General features: G+C 30.1%; 4 protein-coding genes across 4 annotated transcripts; all 4 read left to right on the forward strand.

Annotated features, from left to right (window-relative positions):
- The first annotated feature begins 12,059 nt into the window (after positions 1–12,059).
- Positions 12,060–12,735, forward strand: LOC131606044 (uncharacterized). The gene is made up of 3 exons (XM_058878331.1): positions 12,060–12,182; positions 12,272–12,352; positions 12,544–12,735. The coding sequence occupies exons 1-3, from the start codon at positions 12,066–12,068 to the stop codon at positions 12,733–12,735; spliced, it is 390 nt and encodes a 129-aa protein (XP_058734314.1). The 5' UTR covers positions 12,060–12,065.
- A 100-nt stretch (positions 12,736–12,835) lies between these two features.
- LOC131608237 (protein neprosin-like) lies at positions 12,836–13,978 on the forward strand. The gene is made up of 4 exons (XM_058880155.1): positions 12,836–12,991; positions 13,113–13,166; positions 13,314–13,454; positions 13,535–13,978. Exons 1-4 carry the CDS (start codon positions 12,857–12,859, stop codon positions 13,913–13,915), a joined length of 711 nt encoding a protein of 236 aa, XP_058736138.1. The 5' UTR covers positions 12,836–12,856; the 3' UTR covers positions 13,916–13,978.
- A 3,358-nt stretch (positions 13,979–17,336) lies between these two features.
- On the forward strand, positions 17,337–17,940 carry LOC131606045 (protein neprosin-like). Its single transcript, XM_058878332.1, has 2 exons — positions 17,337–17,487; positions 17,576–17,940. Exons 1-2 carry the CDS (start codon positions 17,337–17,339, stop codon positions 17,938–17,940), a joined length of 516 nt encoding a protein of 171 aa, XP_058734315.1.
- Positions 17,941–21,930: 3,990 nt separating this feature from the next.
- LOC131604011 (small ribosomal subunit protein uS9) lies at positions 21,931–22,585 on the forward strand. The gene has a single exon (XM_058876499.1). The coding sequence runs from the start codon at positions 21,993–21,995 to the stop codon at positions 22,413–22,415; it is 423 nt and encodes a 140-aa protein (XP_058732482.1). The 5' UTR covers positions 21,931–21,992; the 3' UTR covers positions 22,416–22,585.
- Positions 22,586–22,874: the final 289 nt, after the last annotated feature.

Raw genomic sequence — 22,874 nt, forward strand, 5'->3', positions numbered from 1 at the left:
TAATTAATTAAGAAAATTTCTAACCCCACCCCATACATCTCTCACGCACTATCGAATAGAAAAAAAATATCTTTCAACTTTCGTAGATTCATTTTCGGAAGCATATATTTTTTTGTTTAACGTTGTTTTGTTCCGTAGATACACATGCGGAAGTCTCCGTAGATGTATCTACGAAAGCATCTGATGTTATAATTCGCGCCAGATCCTTCACCTCTCCATTCTTCACTTTTCTCTTCTTCAACCCATACTCTTTCAACCCCAAAAATAAAAAATCTCTAATAGTGCATTTCTTTCTCCCAAGTTCGGCCAACATTGTCAACATCAACGCTCAACACATTTCATCAAGTTCAAAACTCTATTTAATCGGTAAGTTTTAGACTTTTCAAGTTATTTTAGAGTATTTGTAAAATCAAGTTAGAATTCGATATTTAGGTGTAGAAATGATTTGATAGCTTCAAAAATATAGTTTAGAGACAATGTAGGTGTTGTTTAATGTGTAAAACGAATGATCAAGCCACATAAATGAAGTTTTTGAGTGATTGAACAGTGGACTTATGCCATTGTTGAGTTTGTGGGTTTCAGAACCTTCCGTAAATGCATTTACGGAAGAGATGGACGTTAGGGCATTCTGTAGATGCATCTACGGAAGCACCATAGTTTTTGAAACTAAGGTACTTCCGTAGATGTATCTACGGAAGAGTAATTTTTTCTTTTTTTCTTTTCTTGTTTATATATAAATACACAGTACCTAACTCGAGGTTATTTGTATCATAATGCAGACATTATGGCTCACGGCCCGGAAAGGGATATACATGGGAGGACTGCACAACGCGCATCCGTGCGACGAGAACAAGTGCATGTAGTATCTCAGGTCATTGATGTAGCTGCAGATGCACCTGATACACCTGCTCCAGCCGGGCCTTCTCCATCTTTCCCAATTGAGGGGTTGTCTACGTCCGTTCCACTTGATTTTCCTTCCCCATCTACTACTACACCATAGAGGCCCCAAGATGATGCCGAGGGTTCCTCACAGATGCCACCCCCTGCAGACGTCGTTGGGGCAATTCTTCTACTTCTACGCCTGTGCTTGTGCCAGATACAGCCGATGCAGGATCTGTTGTGCCACCTCCGGAGCTGCACGAGGATGATCCGGCGCGGGAGCCTCTCTAGTACCCGGGGGGCCTATAGATGCATCTCTATTGACAGGGTATGCAAATCATACAACCAGGCGTATCTGGGAGGGAGATGTAAGTTTTTCAGTTTATGAATTTGCTTATAAATAACCGTGTTTTTCAGGAGAGGGATCCCTAGTGGTTTTACAACCACGACTAAAAGATTTCTGCTCTCGCGCAGCCTGACCAGCCATAGTTCCAGGATGTACCAGCAGCTTCTGGCCCGATGGACCTCTGTCAGGTCGGCTACGGGACGATACATAACGAGATGCTGATGGAATTTGCAGAGAGATTGCACATAGAGACTTCCTCATTTCATCTACCTGTGGTATGCCTCCTGCATTTACCTATCATGGGTACCCTCCTTTGTCATGGTAGGATGAAGAAGGAGGAAGCAATGGAGATTCTGATTGCTGAGCTGAGGGATGATCCTGATGACACACTTGAGGAGGTGGAGAGGACCCACGAGCCCACGTCAAATTTAGCTTCTTGCAGCGGAGATATGATGTCGGGCTTCTTGCGGCACATGAGGATTCTGGTTATGAGGTAGAGGCAGATATACATAGAGAGCAGGCACTGTGATGTTACTTTCTATATCAGATACCAAACGTATCCATGAGTACAACTGGGGAGCGACTGTATTGGCGTACAACTACTACAGACTCGAAGAGGGATGCCTGTGGAAGGCAAGGACAGTGGTAGGCAAATGTACCCTTTTGGTGGTAACAATCTTATACTCTTTTACTTATCATATATTTGTGATAATACATTAAAATAATCGTGTTTTTTTTTCCAGGCTTGGATAGTACAACACTTCCCAGACATTATTGGCTAGGGAGATGTGTCTACCTACACTGAGCTCATGCCACATGCCAGTGCATTCAGCCCCCTCAGAGGGAACTAGGTGCCGGATCCTTACAGGCCCGGACTTGATCGCATGGCTGCCGAAGACGTACATTATGACTACTATGTTAAGCACCGTGAGACAGTTCTATTTGATGAGATAACACTATATTCTGGATGGTTGGCCGCTAGCTTGACCATTATTGTACGTTATCTTCCGGAGCGCATCATACGTCAGTTTGACTACGCACAGACGATATTCGCGACCCTACTGTCTCCACTCCTATCGCCATGACCCATCGGCAACTAGACGATGTCTTTGCAGACTGGGAGCATCACATGGTTCCTGACGAGGCTCGAGCGACTGGAGCTGCATCAAGGGGTACGTCACTTGGTATTACAAAGTGTCACACCCGTACATGTTTCCTGCTGCACCTGGAGATCCTCCCAGACCAGTTCACAAGGAGATTTTGCGGACTCATCAGGGTGAGTTGGACCATACTCAGGATCTTCTTCCTCGGTGTCGTCAGATAGCTGACACGGGCCTAGGAGCCATTGTAGATGGTTTATTCCTGGAGGGGTCTGAACAGAGGCGTGTGGTGGATGTTATGATTAAGCTGGCAGATGAGGCATTTATGTACCGCAGACATCGATCCATGACTGGTGGGGAACTTGACGCTAGAGGCAGAGCCAATAGAGAGCTTCTTGAACGCAGAGGCGGAGGCGGGGCCAGAGGCAGAGGAGAGGCGCAAGATGATGTCTGGCATACACAATAGTGATGTCTGTGGTTTTTTTGATGTCTGTATTTCTATTTCATTTACGTATGTTACTTTGATGATGTATTCGACATTATGACCGAGATTATTTGATGATGCATTACTTTAATTTTCCATTTTTGTAATAAAAATTGAGTTTTGGAGTGAAATGAATATGATTTGAAAATATAGCAGTCTGTTATGTAGTTACATCTACGGAACACTCTGTTTTCAAAATGCTCGGTAGATGCATCTATGGAAGGATTGCTAAAATGAAATAAGTTGAATTTAACTATACTATACTATTCTTTTAACGCTTCCGTAGATGCATCTACGGAATGAGACAATTTTTTTGCAAAATAAAGGTGTTTCTGGATGTGCATCTACGAAAGAAGGGGGTAAAATTGGAAAATCAGGTGGTGGCTAAGAGATCCATGGGATCTATTAAAAAATTCTATTAATTAATCCCACGTATCAATGTCACACCTCACCAAGTACGCCATGCACACGCCATGAGATATATGTTTGTATTTAGTGTACCTTATTTTTTTCGTCATAGTCAATTGAAGGGGGGAACAATAACCACTCTACTATTGTCATTGCGGTCTTGTAGATTTTGAGTTGGAGTTTTCATTCAATAGAGTGTTATTCTCAATAATCCTAAAATTAAATAGAGGGCTTATGTCGTTAAATTAAACAAATTCATCCGGTAAATCTCTCCCACTAATCCATATGGATGAGTAGAAAATAAAAAATAGAAGGGAACTTGTTATTTAGGGCCAAAATTTGGGAGTCCTATGGTAAATGGAGAGACAACACCTTTTTTTTTTTACCAGCAATGATATATTATAACATAGAGCACCAATGGTGCTCATCACAAACACTAATTGTATTCAAGCAGACCAAATGTTGTGACTCGGATGACTCAGTGTCCCGAATAAGAGTGTTAGAAAGCAAAGTCACATCTGGTTCAGAATAGGTCCTAAGACAGAGTCTGACGCCCGATCCCATAAAGATGAAGCTGAGGGAGCATGAAGAAGAGAGTGATGATGGTCTGTGAATGAATGTGGTTGATTGTCTCGGATGATTGAGGTTTGTATAGTATTTTCTGTTTGTGGATTCAGTTAGGGTATGACTAACCTAAGCCATTGGATTGGAGAAGAGGTGGTTATAGATTGAAGGGTAGATATTGAGTTAGTTAGGAGGGGTTTGAATTATTTGTGTTAGTTATGAGCTGGCAATGGTTCAATTTGCAGTTTAGGAAGTTATATTGAAATGTTAGTTTGACTTGGCAGTTAATTAGTTAGGTTAAAACAGTTAGGGCTAAGTTTGTTATGCTTAGGTTAATTTCCTGACAGTTAGTACTATTAGTTTGTTTAGAGTTAGTTAATGGTAATTGATTAGTTGCTAAATTTAATTGGAAAGAATTAGTAAGAGTTTTCAAGAGTTAGTTAGCATACGGTTTTGGATCTGTTAGTAATTGAACTGTCAAAACAGTTAGTTAAATGGTTAAGTGTTAGCCGGAACTTTGTTAGGGTTAACGTGAATCTGAGTCGATTCAAAAAAAGAATTGATTTTTGTATCTTTATCTAATAATATTCTAATCCAAAATCTCTTGGATGGTTTCATCTTTTTTACATCTATTCAAATCTATTTCACGTCCATGTTTTTTCGAATAAATTTTATTTTATCATTTTGATCATATTTAAATTTATTTCATATATATTATTTTGATCATATTCAAATTAATTTATACTCATTCATATTTTGTAATATAATTTCTAATTATAATTTTGCAGGTTTTGCAATTTGAATGATAGTCTAATCGGCATAAGCTCCTACAAACAACAATCTTAGCATCGATTTTAAAATATACGTCTCTTGCAATTATCTAGAGAATCTAAATTCTAAAAACAATAATATATATACTTATGTTAAGATGATTTTATTTTTATTTAATTTAATTTCCTTTGTCTATTTACGCTTATGTTAATATAATTTCTAATTATAATTTTGCAGGTTTTACAATTTGAATGAGAGCCTAATCGACACAAGCTCCTACAAACAACAATCTTAGAATCAATATTGAAATATACATCTCTTACAATCATCTAGAGAATCTTAATTCTAGAAACAATAATATATATGCATATGTTAAGATGTTTTTATTTTTTGTATTGATTTTTAATTTTTTTAATTTAATTTCCTTCCTCCTTCTTCACAATATAGAATGGTATTACTTATGTTTTCTTTAGAATATAAATATATGTTATTTAGTATTCTTATAATAAAGATATGCACGTAAACTTATCAGTCTTCCCATTTAAATGTTGGTAGGCTTTTATGAATGGCAATTTTTTAATGAATATTAAAATATACTACTTTTCAAATCATTTGGATAAATAAATTTCTATAACAATAATATTTCGTTCATATATAACCATACCAATTATATTATTATTTTTGTTTAATTTTCATCTTCCACTCATTATTTCTTTCGAATATAACCATACCAATTAGATTATGACTTCTTCCACTTATCATTTTTCTTTGGATTAATTTCCTTAATCTTAATTTCAAAATGCTTTTGTGGTATAACAACATCGAATGGGTGATGTTTTTATTCTTTATAAACAAATTATATTCGTTTATGACAAAGTATTTCTAACAATCAAGATTCTTACACTATAATTAGTACATATTGACAATATTTAATTATCATTTTAATTTTCATGAAGTTTTATTTCTTATTTCTTTCTAATTGTAATACTAACCTGCATTGTTATTACACCATTAATGAATTATTAAAACTATTAAAATATTTTTCTCACTATTCATGTCATGATTATTTATCATTTCAAATTGTAACTCTAAACAAAATAAATGAAAACTCCATTTTACTATACTACTGACATTATCAATCAATGAAAACTCTCTATAATAATAGTCGAATATTGTAATAAACTCATATATAAAATAATATTTGAATAAACTCACTAGAAAAAATCCTATAAACATAATAAAATGATCCTCTATATTATTCTTAAAATTTAATTTTTTTCCTCAAACATCTGCTTATAAAACTACATATAATAATTACTTAAATAAAATCATTTAAAAAAAATTCACAAACAAATCAATAATAACAAATTTTGAAGTTTAAAATATTATATACAATAATAATAATAAATTATGGGTCAACCGCACAACGCACTAGTTATATACTAGTTTTTATTATTACTATTATCTGTGAACCTATTTCCATTTTACTAACTTATATTATTATTATTATTATTATTATTATTATTATTATTATTATTATTAACTATGCTCAGAAAAAGGCACCTTCACCACTCTGATAGAGTAGAGTTGCACAAAATTTATGACACATGTACGTATTAAATAACTCTTTATAATCATATAATATTTTAATTTATTTGACTATTTATTTATTTGGCCTAAAATATTTTAAAATTCAATTTATTTTAACAATTTTAAACTAAAATATGTATTCTCTAATTTCATATATTGTAGTATCTTTGGTTTGAAAAATATAAAACTGATGAACATTTATTTTAAAAAAATTAATTTTGATTTCTAAACTAAAAAAAATTATTCAATTATCTTAAAATTATTTTGATGGAACAAAAATTAACAAAATTATAAAAATATGTTAGGTATCACATTAAATATGCCACAATCACATCAAACCACCTTAATTTTAATTTTAGTAGCACATTATATATATATATATATATATATATATATATATATATATATATATATATATATATATATATATATATATATATATATATATATATATATATATATATATATATATATATATATATATATATATATATATATATATATATATATATATATATATATAGGGAGCGTATCCGGTGAGAACTAATAGATTTGTGAGAAATGAGAACAATTAATATCAATCGTTAGATCTAATTAACGTTTAAGATTTAAAGATTCCATATTAATAGCACCTTATTGAATTCCATTCAATTGAACTTAATATTTAAACATTCCATAAAAAAAAATTCTTACTCAAAATAATTTTATTACAATAACTACATCGTTATTTAAATATTATAAAAATATTTATATAAACATACTTAATATTTCATTAGGATATGAATATAAAATATTTGTTATAAAAATACTTCAAATTTAGTTAGGATATGAGTAAAAAATGTAATTTAAATCTATTTAAAATTTTAAATAAAATAAAAATGATCTAAACTATAAATATTTTTGAAGAATATAAAAAAAGTCCAGAAAAATAATATTAAATTTCAATTAATCAGAATCATATATTTTTCTACACATATTTCTAGTAATAAAAATAATTAAAATGATTTCATAAGTTTATTTAAAAAAGTTATCTCTTAAAAACTTAATTTGATTTATAAAATATATTTTAACGTTGTATCTCCCAATTTATATAGGTATATATTTTTTCAAAATATATTTTGATAAATAAAATTTTCTAGACTTGCTTCTAAAACCAAGTCATACTTTCAATATTTTATTAACAATTTAATTATTGCAGTAAAAATTACTAAGTAAAAAATTACCGTAAGATATATAGTTCTTTGCATTGAATTATTATTAGTTTTAAATTTTCAAATTTTAATATTAAATATAATTATAACAAATAGGAAAAAAAAATTGTAAGATTATTTTTTATGAAATTTTAAAATATTAAACATAGTAGAAAATTATTTAATAATCATAATTATTTTGAATAAGAATCTCTTTTTATGGAATTTTTACATATTAATCTTAACAAAAATAATCTAGTAAGGTATTTCTTGATATGAAATTTTTAAATCTTAAATCTAATTAAATCTGACGATTCATATCAATAGTTCTCGTTTCTCACAATATATATTAGTTCTCACTGGATACACTCCCTATATATATATATATATATATATATATATATATATATATATATATATATATATATAACATTAATATGAGATAAATTCTATGATTTTACTTTGATTCTATATACTTATAATACAAGTTGGTATCCAACTACCATCACTATCATAATTCATCTCAGAGTATATTTTTTTACCTCAGAGAAAATTAGATCATTTTACCTACTTATTTAAGAAAAATAATAAATATATTAGAATAATTGTTTTAATTATGGGAATAAATTTGAAGATAAAATTTCTCTCTCATTTGTTGGTATAACATAAAATCTATTTAAGTTAATGACATTTAATATTTTCTCTTTTTAATTATTTTAAAATTATTTTTATATATGTTATTTTGATATGATAAATAAAATATACAATAGTGTTTTATTTGTCATCTCAAAAAAAGATAGAGGAGCATGGTGTTGTCAAAGTCATAGAGCCAATAGCATATCATAATATTTACTATCTACTATATAGTAACAGCAGGTAGCTATGTACTCAAGTGCATATCATAATATATAGTAGCAGCAAGTACCTATATACTCAAGTGTTTAAATTTTACTTATTTTTAATTGATAGCTTAGATACATACAAGAGTTTAATAGTGATATAGTACCCATGTAATTCAATTTTATTTCATTTTAAGTTTTAAAATTCTCCTTTGCTTAAAATACTCCTCCATGTGGTTATAACATCAAAGAATCAATTAAATTAAATTAAATTAAATTAAATTAAATGTGGTAGAGAAGAGAGAAAGTTCACTTTTTTCACCCATCTTAAAATAAAATCATAATATTTTGCTTAAATAAATAAAATTGGTTCACAATTAATTATCATTAATTATCTTTTATGTTTGATAAAAAAAAATTAAATGTAAATGGTCAATACTTTTTGAGAAGAGTAATATAAAAATGAAAAATAATGTCTTAATATATATATATATATATATATATATATATATATATATATATATATATATATATATATAATGTATTGCTCTATCCTATCTATTGAACTGTTAATAAAATTGTTCATTTGATTGATATTCTTTTACTATTATAATATTATAATATATCAGTAGTTAAAAATAAATTAAAGATGAGAAAAAAACGTGTATGTTTTGATTTTTTATAAGAAATGCATTTTTTTATTTCTATAATATATAGAATCAAAAGTAAGTTTATGTAGTTAAACTCGAATCCGACCGATTAATATATATATATATATATATATATATATATATATATATATATATATATATATATATATATATATATAACTATTGTTTTAATTTTAGCCTATTACTATAGTGAAAACGTGTCTGACAGGAAAAAATGGAGCCATGTGCCTCTTTTATTTTCATGATGTAGTCTGCTGTAGCTGTCCAACTCCAAGCAAATGTCTAATCTCTCTTTTATCACAATTTAATTTTTTATAGTATTGAGAACAACCATCACTCTCACAATTTTCTTCATGTTATCATTGTTTCACTCATCACTACCACCAATCTCACAACTCCACTTTTATATTCTCCTTTTGTCATCAATACAATTAAAAAGTCAATAATATAATTGGAAATAAAATATTTCAATATGCAATTAATATTAAAAATAGACAATAATATTGTTTTCATATTAATGATCATAATAATATATTATTGCAGTAACAAATATAAACAAAGGGTACAACAAATAAAATAATAATAAAAGTTGCATTAACATAAAGAACAAATATCCATTTTGAATTAATCTATAATTGATTACAATATAACAAATACTATTGATTTCAAATTCATAATCTTCTTGATACCTTTTGAATTTGGATACCATCCTTCCATTGTTCCATTTCATAATCCTATTCAATATATATAACAAATTAAAAATCTCAAACATAAATTTTAACGTTTAAGATAAAAATTAATGTTGAACTCTACCAAAATACAAACTTAAAAATATTTTAAAAAATAATAATTATTTGACAAATCTTTGCTACATTAACTTACAGAAAAATAATTAGGATAAAAAATTTATAGTTGTTGTTACATGTCGATTTATTCAACAAATAACTCATTGGATTGGCTACCCAGTTATCAAAAACAATTGCACACTTACAAAAGGCTTTCTAAAATAAAATAAAAATACAAACTTATTTAAATGAGGGCGAAAAATCGCAACAGTAAAAACACAAAAGTTGAGCAAGGTGAAATTTGAAAGAAGAAAATGGCAAGATCTGAAAAAACACAAAAGAAAAAAATCGAAAAACCGCAACATCAATATTTCAGCATTGCAACACACACATATTGCTCACAGTTTGACCTTGAACACGATAAAATCGAAAATAAAAAGTATGACCTTTGAACATATCAAAACATGGAAAACAATGGCAAAAGTGAATAGACAGACCTTGTAAGTATGAAAAAGATGAGAGTTGATTTCAAATCTGGTGGTTTTTTGATATCAGATTCAGTGATTTCAATTTCAGATCTGATGTTCCCGTGGTTTCAATTTCAGATCCGCTAGAAGTCGTTTCAATTTTACACGGTCTCATTCCAGATCTGAAAGTTTTTGCTTCATCTTATTATAGTCAAGAGATCTGTGAAAATTAGCACCAAAAATTTCAGTGAAATGCAAATAAAATAATGCTTAAAAAACGAATAGAAGAAATGTTGTATTTTAAAAAACAACATTCTTTTTTTAAACTCACCGGTAAAACCGGATCCAGCCTATAACCTGGAAAATAAACCACAAAATCATCAAATCAACCACAAAAATCCTGTTTACAGAATCAAAACCCTAAGTTTATAAGAAAACCAAACAAAACCCATACCTTTTTAGCTTCAAAATTCACCGGCAAAACTTGATCCAGTCTGTAACCTAAAAAACAAACCACAAAAGAGTTAGAAGAGGATGGTGATGATGTTGTTACAGAATGAAGGTGAGGAAGAAAAAGAAGGGGGAAGGTTGAGGAAGAGGAAGAGAAGGGAAGGTTGAGGAAGAAGACTTAGTCGTCGGATAGAAAGAGAAGAGAGAGAGAAAGAGAAATGGAAAGATTGAAACAATATGAAAGAAGAGAAATAGAAAGAGATGATGTAGCAAGAGAGAGAAGACATTGTAAAAACAGAGAAAGGTGGAAGATGGGTTTGAGAAATCAGAGAGATGGAAGAGAGAGAGAGAGAGAGAGAGAGAGAGAGAGAGAGAGAGAGAGAGAGAGAGAGGGAGAGAGAGAGAGAGAGAGAGAGAGAGAGAGAGAGAGAGAAGGAAACAACCCGTGAGTTAACTTTAGTTGGAGTGTGGGAATTGATAAAATTGTGTTTTCAAGAAAGATTTACAAAATATATTATTGGAAAAGCTTTTACTTGGATTTATTGGAATAGCTTTTAGTGGGTAGATTGGCATACGTGCATAGTTAGCAAGAAAGAAAGAAGAGCATTCAAGGTACCCACGTGGCAGCCTGTAGAACAAAAGGGGTAATTCGGTCTTTTTCAGAACATATAACTTTCTTATATTGTATATATATATATATATATATATATATATATATATATATATATATATATATATATATATATATATATATATATATATATATATATATATGAGATAGGATCAAATGACACAAAGGTGTCAAAGTTTAATTTGACACCAAATCTCAAATGTTAAAATAATTGATCAAACGGTGATAATAAATGTAATAAAATAATAATAATAAAAATATTAAATATATTTTTCTCTTAAAAAATAGGCTATTTAGTATCACCGTTTGATCGATTATTTTAACGGTTGAGATTTAGTGTCAAATTAAACTTTGACACTTTGGTGTCATTTGATCCTATCCCTATATATATATATATATATATATATATATATATATATATATATATATATATATATATATATATATATATATATATATATATATATATATATATATATATATATATATATATAAAGAGGGATATTCTTACTCCAAGAGTAAATTATTTAGTCTAATGATTAAAAATAATAAGTAATTAAATATGGAGAGAAAACTATTACTTATTATTTTTAACAATTAGACTAAATAATTCAAATAAAGTATTCAATAAATCTTAAAATTAAATTTTTTATTTTATTTTTTGAACTTGACTCTTTTACATTTAATGAATAATTGATGTATCTTGACTATTTATATAAAAGTTTGAACTTTTTGACTTTTTAGATCCAATTTTATTTCCACAACCCATTAATAAATTATTATTTTTAATAAAAAAAATGAATGATTATATGCTTTCATAAGTATAAATGCGTGCATGTGTTTGAGCGTGTATTACATAAACATTATTTGAAAATAAACTCTATTATTCGATGGCGTTATTTATGGTTCTACTTCTTTGTTTTTGCTTAGCATGTAGCAATATTGATGCAAGAACTGAAATTCTGTTAACTAAGAAACATGATTTTTCTTATTCAGATAACAAGATGGTATTGTCTATTACTGAATTTTCTTTTTTATAAGTTCTTTTGCATATATTTTATTTGATTGTAATTTTTGTTAACAAATCGATTATCAGGTGGATGTTGATTTTGATTGTGTTGATATCTACAAGCAACCTTCACTACAACATCCTTTATTAAAAAATCACAAAATTCAGGTATAAGTAATGGAAAATATTTTAAGTTTAATTAACTTCTTTTAATTTGAACATATGAAAACTAATTGTTATTTCATGAAGTAGAAGGGAACGATGCATAGTTTTTTTATATATACATGATTTATAATGCATTTTAGTATTCAAATTTGGAGTATAAAATCTTGTTTTTCTTTCTTTTCATTGCCAAGTAGCTTTACCCGACATTTTCCAGAAACGTTGTGCCAACAAATTCATCTTATGATGGTAAAACCTTTGAAGAATGTCCAACGGGAAAAGTTCCTTTTTACAATACAACAAAAAAACATCAGATAGAAGCTTTTCAGCCAAATTCTCCTAACTATCATGTAAGTGGACTATCACAATCATCATGTCATGCTATGTAAGATTATTTATTAGATAAAGTAAATTTTATGAATTTTATATATTTTATATTGAAATATTATATAATCTAAATATTGTATTTGTATTATTCTCTAGTCAATTACCCTCGATACAACTCAAACTATGACATTTCATGGAGGACATGCATATATTGGTGAATATAATTTAACACTTCAAGGAAAACAATATAGCTTATCTGGAATTTGGGTTCAAAATGGTCCACCATCTGATCTAAATAGCATATTTGTCGGACTTGGGGTACGTTATTTAGAAAAACATATTACTTTAATTTCTTAAGTGCATTCATAGTTTATTTTCTTTTTCTGTTAATAAAACTCTTTTTTAATATACCATTTGTATTCATTTTTTGATATACAAGGTTAATCCAGACTTATACGGAGATAGTAAACTTCACATAACTGCACGTTGGACGGTAATAATATAAATTTAATGTTTTTAATAATTTTAAAAAATTCTGAATAATTTAACTATTAAATTTTTAGACAAATAAGAAACCCCCTTAAAAAAATACAAAAAATAACCTTGATATTGTTTTTCCTAATTTGATACAAACATGCAGGCAGGTAGATCTGGATGTTACAATTATGATTGCCCTGGTTTCGTGCAAGTAGGTAGTGAAAAAGTACTTGGAGATGTCGAATCAGATGTTTCTACTATTGGGGCAATAGACAAAATGGTTCTTGCTACCACAATCAAACAAGTAATTTTCATTTGAATTTTTTTCTAAACATATATCATAATGTATATTTTATTAACTATTAATTGCCTAAATATTTGTAGGATAAATCCACGGGTCATTGGTGGTTATGTTTTCATAAAAAACCAGAATGTTTTGGATATTGGCCAAAAGAATTATTCTCTCACTTAAGTTCAGGAGCATCCATGATTAGATTTGGCGGTGAAACTTATAGTCCGACTGGAGAGGATAGTCCTCCAATGGGTAGTGGAAGATTGCCACAAGAAAAATACAGAAACTCGGGTTTTATGTTAAGAGTTGAGATTTTAAATTCAGAATATAATGAAATTGACGTGCTTCCTAAAAATATGAAAATAAATAAAGGGGGTAATTTAAATTGTTATGACTTGTTATATCGTGGTGATGAAGGACTCGACATTCATCAATCTTTTTTGTATGGTGGGCCAGGTGGAAAGTTGTGCTAATTATTCTATCGTAAAATAAGGTTATTCAAAGTCTTTATAAAACTTATTAAATAAAGTTAATGATTTCTCTCTTGTGTCTTATATTGCTCCTAACTATAAAAGATTTCTTATTATAATGGTCAAAAGCTTTATAACTCTTAAAATCTTAGTGGGGTAAGTTCTATCATCTTAAGAATTAATGGTCTATAGAGACAAGCACGCAAATCATAATATTATCATAATAAGAAGTACATCTAATATATGAATATTCCTAATAGAGTTAAACTCTATACGATAACTTTGCAATGACAAAATAGGGTTTGCACCATAAAATAAAGTTATTCAAAGTCTTTATAAAAATTTATTGAATAAAGTTAATAATTTATCTCTTATGTCTTATATTGCTCCTAATTATATAAACTTTCTTATTATAATGGTCTTTAAGCTTTATAACTCTTGAAATCTGACTTGGGTGAGTTCTATCATCTTAAGAAATAATGGTCTATAGAGCCAAGTAAGCAAATCAGAACATTATCATAATAGGAAGTACATCGGATATGTGAATATTCACAATAGAGTCAAACTCTAGGCGATATATTTGCTATGACCAAATAGGGTTTGTGATCGGTGTTTTCCTCGAGTGTACGAATCGTATCAGAGTAATATATAGAGTGTCGAATCCATAGAGACCTAATAGTCAATATATCATTTCTATCATTACGGTGCTTATCTAAGGCTAGTAAATCAAGGGTTGGAGTTGCGTAAAGTAAAATAAATAAAAGGAGTGAAGGTCCACTTTAGTCCTTCACAAAAATTGTAGAGGTCAGATTAGTCGCTGAGAAAAAAAAAAGTCCATATTAAATCCCTTATAAAATTTAATTGAGTCATATTAGTCCCTCTACTAATATTTTTTTCAAACTAATTTTTTCTCACTTTTTAACCGTGTTTAGACTACTAGTAAAGACCCATTTTAGTCCCTCACAAAAAAGGGAGAGTCTAAATTAGTCCCTGAGAAAAAAAATTAGTCCCTTGCAAAATTTAATCAAGCCATGTTAGTCCCTCTTTTAGTATTTTTTTTTTCAAATCGATGTTTTCTTATTTTTAAACTGTGACAGGACTCCTATTTTACGTCTGTTGATTTGAAATTATTTGTAAAGGGATTATAGATAAATCATTATGATACCATAACGTTATTTTCTTTGTTGGGTTTATTACCAGGCTTATGGGTAGGTGACTAAGGTTTTTCTTGTTATGTATTCTTGTGTATAAGGTGTTGTTATTGTTTGAGTTGTTAATGATCTTTTAGGAATGTATAGCTCTGCTAATGGGGTGATTTAGAATAATTTCTTACTTTTATAAATAATACTTGTGGAAAAATAATACACATGTGTTATACGGTGGGAGAAATGACTTTTTTGAAATGTGCGGATAGCAAGAGCCGCCACCGATTTTTATTTTATCCAATATTTTATCCCATATTTCTTTTGTCGTTGTACATGCAGAGACACGAAAAAAACTCGTCCATGCTAAGTGCACTTGGAAGAAGATTGATTGCCTTTTTATCATAGAGGACCTTTTTCTTATCATCGTTATTCCATGAGACTTTAGGTTTATCTGATGTAACGCCATCGACAACAGTTGTAGGAACAAAAGGACCATTTTGGACTGCTTCCCATACTTTTCCTCCTTGTGCTTCTAAGTGAGACTTCATCCGAAATTTTCCGAAATCAAAGTATTCTCCACAAAATAATGGAGGCTTGTTGTTACTACCACCGTCTCTAAAAACTGGATTTTGATTTGCGGAAGCCATCTGGATCTTTTAGGAACAGGTTACCTATAACCTACTCTGATGCCAATTGTAAGTCTAAAGTACGCCTAAGGGGGGGGTGAATTAGGTTTTCAAAATTTTAATAGGTTTTATGAGAATACTTCTAACAATTTTTTGGTTGAATGAATGAAGGTTTTTGAGTGATTCTTTTCTTTTCTTGGTAATGGTGATGAAAGCAATAAAAAGGGGAAAAGTAAAGAACGCAAGGATATATCCTGGTTCCCCTCACAATCCGAGAGTACTTCAGTCTCCTTTCAACATGAAAGAGATTTTTACTAATGTAAGCACCTTACAATAGCCTATGCAATCCACAAGAATAATCCTCTTGTGATTGACTAACAAATGATCAAGAGAACAATCCTCTCCTTGATCAATCCAAATTATTAAGAGAACAATCCTCTCCTTAATCAAATAACTCTTGCACCCAACAATCATGGATAGGAAGTCAATACAATCTTATTTTCAACAATCCTGAAAAATAAGATATAATTCTAAGTATAATTTAAGTAAAAATTTTGATACAATGAATCAATCACTTGATCGATCTTCCCTTTCAAGTAAACAAATCCTTTAATGTAACACAAGTGTTTATGAATGGTATGAAATGTTCCTTTGCAATATTAAAAGAAAATATATGCAAGAGGTTTCAATGAAATTTGAAATATATGACACTTGGTGTATTTATGAAGGTTTCTTGATGTATAAGATTTAAATGAATTTTTGAATGAAAGAGGTAATTTGATAATTTTGAAATTCTGAGTTTTATAGCCTCTAAAACACCCATACAAAAGGTCATAATCCATGGAAGGTTGCAAAGACAAAGGGTGAAGAGGTATGGCATAAAGCTGTTGGAGAAAAATATAATTTTTCAAACTACGCACAGGGGAACCGGTTCCCAAAATACATAACCCGGGTTCCCTGACCCAACGTTATAAAAAATTTCAAATTTTGAACTGGGGAACCGGTTCCCAAAAGCTGGAACTCGGTTTCTGACTCTTTTAGCGCAAATAAAAGTTGGCAGAGGTCTTGGGGAACCGGTTCCTCCAACTTGGAACCTGATTCCCATGAATGAAAAACTCAAAAAACTTTATGGAAATGTTTGAAATGATTATAGGATGCATGTAAGATTTATGGATGATGTATATATGTTTAAAAACACTTGTTATGCATTAATAGACTTGCTTTGCCATAAACCTTATTACCTTAGATCAATCAAGCTTGAAACCATTAAGGAAATCTTGAATCTTGTTCTTTAAAATACTTGATCTATTCCTTTTGCACTTGAAAGCTTGTCTTCATCAAAATAAAGTTGTAGAGGACTTGTCTTCACAGTGGATTCATAGTTGATTTTCTTTTTCTATCCATAAACTCTTTTTTAGTGTATTAAATGTATCCATTTTTTTTTGCTATACGAGGTTAATCCAGGCTTATATGGAGATAGTAAACTTCACATAAATGCACGTTGGACGGTAATAATATAAATTGAATGTTTTTGATAATTTAAAAAAAAATCTTAATAATTCAACTATTAAATTTTTAGACAAAAACGAATCTCTTGTAAAAAAAAAATACAAAAGAGAACCTTGATATTGTTTTGCCCAATTTGATACCAACATGCAGGCAGGTAGATCTGGATGTTACAATATTGATTGTTCTGGTTTCATGCAAGTAGGTGGTGAAAAAATACTAGGAAATGTCGAATCACATGTTTTTGCCATTGAGGCAGATGAAAAAATAGCTCTTGTTACCACAATCAAACAACTAAGTTTCATTTGAGTTTTTTCTACAAATACATCATAATGTATATTTTATTAACTTTTAATTGCTTAAATATTTGTTGGATAAATCCACAGGTCATTGGCGGTTATGTATTAAGATTAAACAAAAATGTGCTGGATATTGGCCAAAAGAATTATTCCCCCGCTTAAGTTTAAGAGCATCTATAATTAGATTTGACGGTGAAACTTATACTCCACTTGGAATGGATAGTCCTCCAATGGATAGTGGAAGATTGCCACAAGAAAAATACATAAACTCGGGTTTTATGTCAAATATTAGGATTATTAATTCAGAATATAATGAAATTGACATACATCCTGAAAATATGAAGATAAATAAAGGGGGTAATTTAAATTGTTACTTGGTATATCGTGGTTATGAAGGACGCTATGCTCATCAAGCTTTTTTGTCTAGTGGACCGGGTGGAAAGTCGTGTTAACAATTGTATCATAGAATAAAGTTAGTCAAAGTCTTTATAAGAACTTATTGAATAAAGTTAATGATTTATTTATTGTGTCTTTTATTGCTCCTAATGATATACGCTTTCTTATCATAATGGTCTATATGCTTTATAATTATTTACATCTTACTTGAGTTAGTTCTATCATCTTAAGAATTAATGGTCTCTAAAGCCAAGTATGCAAATCATAACATTATCATAATAGGAACTACATTTAATTTGTGAATATTCACAATAGAGTTATACTCTAGACGATATCTTAGCAATGGCCATAGAGGGTTTGCACCCTAAAATGGCTACAATTAGACGACAACAACGTATATAGAGGGGGATAAATAGATCACCAAGCCAAAAAACCCAAACATAATTTGGTTTTGAAGTTAATAGAAAAGAGTGCTAGCGGAAGGTTTTCTTATAGATTGATTAAGTCATTTATACGAACCAAGTTATTGAAACTCTGATATGCAATAGCTATATCAAATCAAAATAGTAATATGAATTAATTGACTCGAATCAAGCACCACAATATTACTCGTTTATACCAAGTTTTTTGCAAGACTATTTCCAATGATAACAAGCAAAAATGTCGAGCTATGCAATTTATTAAACACTTGGTGTGCGAACGAATTTTCACAATTTTTCTTTTAGAGTCATATTGATATGAAAACCAATTATAATCAAAGTATAAGCTAATAAACACATCACTTTAAACAAAAACAATTGCATAAAAATTGGCAAAATACCCTTTTTGGTCCCTTAACTATACTCCAAGGTACATTCTGGTCCCTTATCTTTAAAAAGTGTCAAATTAAGGCACCCATTCATCTTCAAGGTTATTAAAATTCTGAAAAAACATTCCAAAAATTTTGGTCCAACCAGTATTTGAACCCTAGTCATTAGATTCACAAGCAATAACAACCTACCACTAAACCATTTCACAATTGATGATTATTATTTTAAATCATTTATACTAATTATATTAAGTTGAATTGTTATCAAATGAGCTATGAGCAAAATAAACTCCATTGTTAAAGCTTGCAAAACAAACCCAGAAAATTAATATTACAGTGAGCTATGAACAATATTTAATAGTTCTTAGATGTATTTTAATAGTAGAAGGAAATTGTTTTTCTAATGTTATTATACTTTAAAAAATAATGTAATAAGTATCATTGTTTGCATGTATTGAGTGACTTTTTTAAAAAAAAAATCTTAACATTCTCTCATTTATATTTAACAGGAAAATGACGAAATTCTTAAATTATTAAAATACATAATGCAGTGTTACAAAATATTATATAGCTATTATTAAAAAAAAAAACGAATTAATTTGCACTGTTCATCAGTATCTCATTCTTTCCTAAATCCTTCCAGAGCCATCATCCCAGATCTTCAACCAAATCTTCCCCAATTTCAAATCAAAAGGAAAAAAACAGTAATCTCAATTTGCAAAAAACCAGATTCAATCTTCCCCAATCAATCATCTCCAAAAATTGCACATAATCTCAATTTGCATTAAACCAGATTCAATCATCTCCACTAAACAAACACAAATCCGATAGAAACAAATGAAATTCCTAAACCCTTATTCTTCAAACTATTCCCATAATCGTGAATAAAGGGGAGAAGGAGAGTGAAGCAAAGAAAAGTGTAACCTGGAGATTTCTTGAGCTTCGATTTGGGTATCTCCATGAATTTCATTCGCATTTTCTTAAGCTGGTTCCTCCGAGCAATTTCAGTGCCAAATTTGTCTCGAAACTGATGGTAATTTCACTTTCAATTTAACCTTTCTGTTTTTCACTTTTTATGAATTTTCTTTTTTAGGTTTTAGCGTATATGGTACTGCTTGGATAATTTCTTTTCAACATTGTTAAATGGTGTACTTTACATTGCTTAAATTAATAATTATTTGAAATTGCTTAACATTATTTGCGTTTTCATTTTGCTCCTGATAGGAAATAAAATGGTGTACTTTACATTGCTTAAATTAATAATTATTTTGGTTTTCATTTACTCACTGCACTACTCCATATTATTTGTGTGTTCATGTTGTTGCTGATAGGAAATAAAATTGTGTCTTACTCAATTAGTGAAATACATTGTGTCCTTCATCATGGTGTGAAGTGGTGTACTGGTTTGATATGTTGTAAAGCAACCAAGTGTGCATGTGTTCGAATCATAGCTACAATACGGAAAGGACTAACGTGGACCTTTTTGAACAATTAAAGGACCACTTTGACACTTTTTAAAGATAAGGGACCAGAATGTACCTTGGGGTATAGTTAAGGGACCAAAAAGAGTATTTTGCCATAAAAATTCTTATGAGACGGACGATCAAACAATGCAATTCAAACAATTGCGTAACAAAAATAAAGCAAGTAAAGAGATAAGAGAGAGATCAACACGAAGATTTGTTTAGGCAGTTCCCCACTTTGTCCTCGCGTGTGGGTACGTCTGCCCCTAATTCCAATTTTGGAATTAGGAAATTTCTTACTATACAAAAAGTTGGTTACAAGAGAAGTGTTCAAGAGCAACCCTACAAACCCACCCGTTTGATGTTGATCCAACATTTTCTCTTATTTTGATCATGAGCAAGACCAAGACACAATAGTTGCCAATTGATTATTCGATTATTTCTACTCCTTTGCAGTATCTATCTCCAAAGCTTCAACACACGATCAATTGCACCAATTGTAACACAAACTTTCAATTCAATTCACCATTCTCTCGCTACTCTTTTGCGAGTTACCAAAACTCCAAAGCTTTAACTTGGCCGTATTCCTCTCTCGAAAGATTTGCACGAAAAACCCCCAAATTTATCAAAGATCTTAGAGGATAAACCCGTGTTTTTTCTGGATGAAACCCCCTGCAATTATCAACCCAATATTCTCGATTGCACAAGAACATAATTGGATGTTATCAAACCTAGTATAGATGACACCCCAACAAAAGATGATTATATGACATTTGTCAGTGTGTATGCATATGTTGGAGGTTAAAGGTGAAGAGAAAATGTAGTAGGTGTTTATATTTTCATCGAGTTGGAATGATGCATGAATGATGTATTTAAAGTTGTGGAAGTTTGGTGGCAAAAGGAGAAAATTCAAAATTAAAAGAAATTAACCAATGAAATAGTATGTGCCGACCTATATCTCATACGTCACGACACTTAGTTATGAGAGTACCATTGTTTATCTGTTTTGTTGTTGTTACTACATTGAAATGTTGTTAAGTGGTTGTTATGTTTGTTAGTTGCCATGTCGCGAAGGTGTTGAATGATTATCATTTGTATTTGGTTGAATCATTGTTGTGTTATCATTATGTTTGGATGATTGGTAATCGAAATGTTGCCAAACATGGTGTGGGAGCTGGAGAGTGGAATGTGAGAGTCGTATCTGAAGTTGTTCGCATTAAGATGATTTTCGAGGACGGAAATATTTTAAGTGAGAGAGAATTGTAATACTCTAATTATTATAATAATTATTTAATTATTTGATGAAATAGATGATTTGACGATGCTATATATAGGGTAGTGTCAGGTGAGTGTCGTGATGAGAACTGCTATAATTTAAATAATTGTTAGAAAAAGAAATAATTGTTTTAATTATTTTAATTGGATAAATAAGGGTGGGAATAATGAGAATTAATAAAGATAAATAAGAAATACCACCCATATATATATATATATATATATATATATATATATATATATATATATATATATATATATATATATATATATATATATATAAAAGCAACCTTAATTTATAATTTATAAATATAATATAAATACAGTGTTAGTAAAAAAATTAAATTAAAATAAAATAAATATTTAATTTTCTAAATTATCTAACACAAATATTTTAAAAGATTAAGAATAGAACTTTATATTTCCAGACTTTGTCCAAGAAAGAGAGGGGTATTTCAGTAATCTGTAAAAACTTTATATATATATACTAGTTAGAGAGTGAAGTTGAAACCCTCAGAAACCAGAACCCTAGCTGCTATCACGTTATTTGCGGCTGAGCACAATGGAACAGGTTCAATGTTTCGGCAGGAAGAAGAACGCGGTCGCGGTGACTCACTGCAAGAGAGGTCGCGGTCTCATCAAGATCAATGGCTCTCCGATCGAACTCGTCCAGCCTGAGATTCTCCGTTTCAAGGCGTTCGAGCCAATTCTCCTTCTCGGAAGACACCGTTTTGCTGGCGTTGATATGAGGATCAGAGTGAAGGGAGGAGGTCACACTTCTCAGATCTATGCTATCAGACAGAGTATCGCGAAGGCTTTGGTGGCTTACTATCAGAAATATGTTGATGAACAGAGTAAGAAGGAGATCAAGGATATTCTTGTGAGGTATGATAGGACTTTGCTTGTGGCTGATCCTAGACGTTGTGAGCCGAAGAAGTTTGGTGGACGTGGTGCCCGTGCTAGGTTCCAGAAATCTTACCGTTAGAATCTTACCGTTAGATTGTTTTATTGCATTTACTATCTTAATGTTTTTGTTTAGTACTCTATGAAATTATTGCTGTGACTTTTAAATTGAGGTTTTATTTTGAATGCGACTATCAAAGATTTTTGTTATGTTTTAATTTATTTATATTAATAGATATGTTTTGACTTGAATTGCGTTTGTTTGGTTGTTCTATTTGGATGATGTTTGCTATGAATTTTTTGAAATTAGTGTTTCTATGCAATTGCGATAGTAGGGTTTGAATGCAAATGTTAAGTATTGATTATTGATATAAGGGTTTGAAAGCCATGGATAGTTATTGAATGATGTATTGCTATGAATTTTTTGAAATTAGTGTTTCTATGCAATTGCGATAGTAGGGTTTGAATGCAAATGTTAAGTATTGATTATTGATATAAGGGTTTGAAAGCCATGGATAGTTATTGAATGATGTAACTTTGT

Source organism: Vicia villosa, linkage group LG5, assembly GCF_029867415.1.
Source record: "Vicia villosa cultivar HV-30 ecotype Madison, WI linkage group LG5, Vvil1.0, whole genome shotgun sequence".
NCBI classification, from domain to species: Eukaryota; Viridiplantae; Streptophyta; class Magnoliopsida; order Fabales; family Fabaceae; genus Vicia; species Vicia villosa.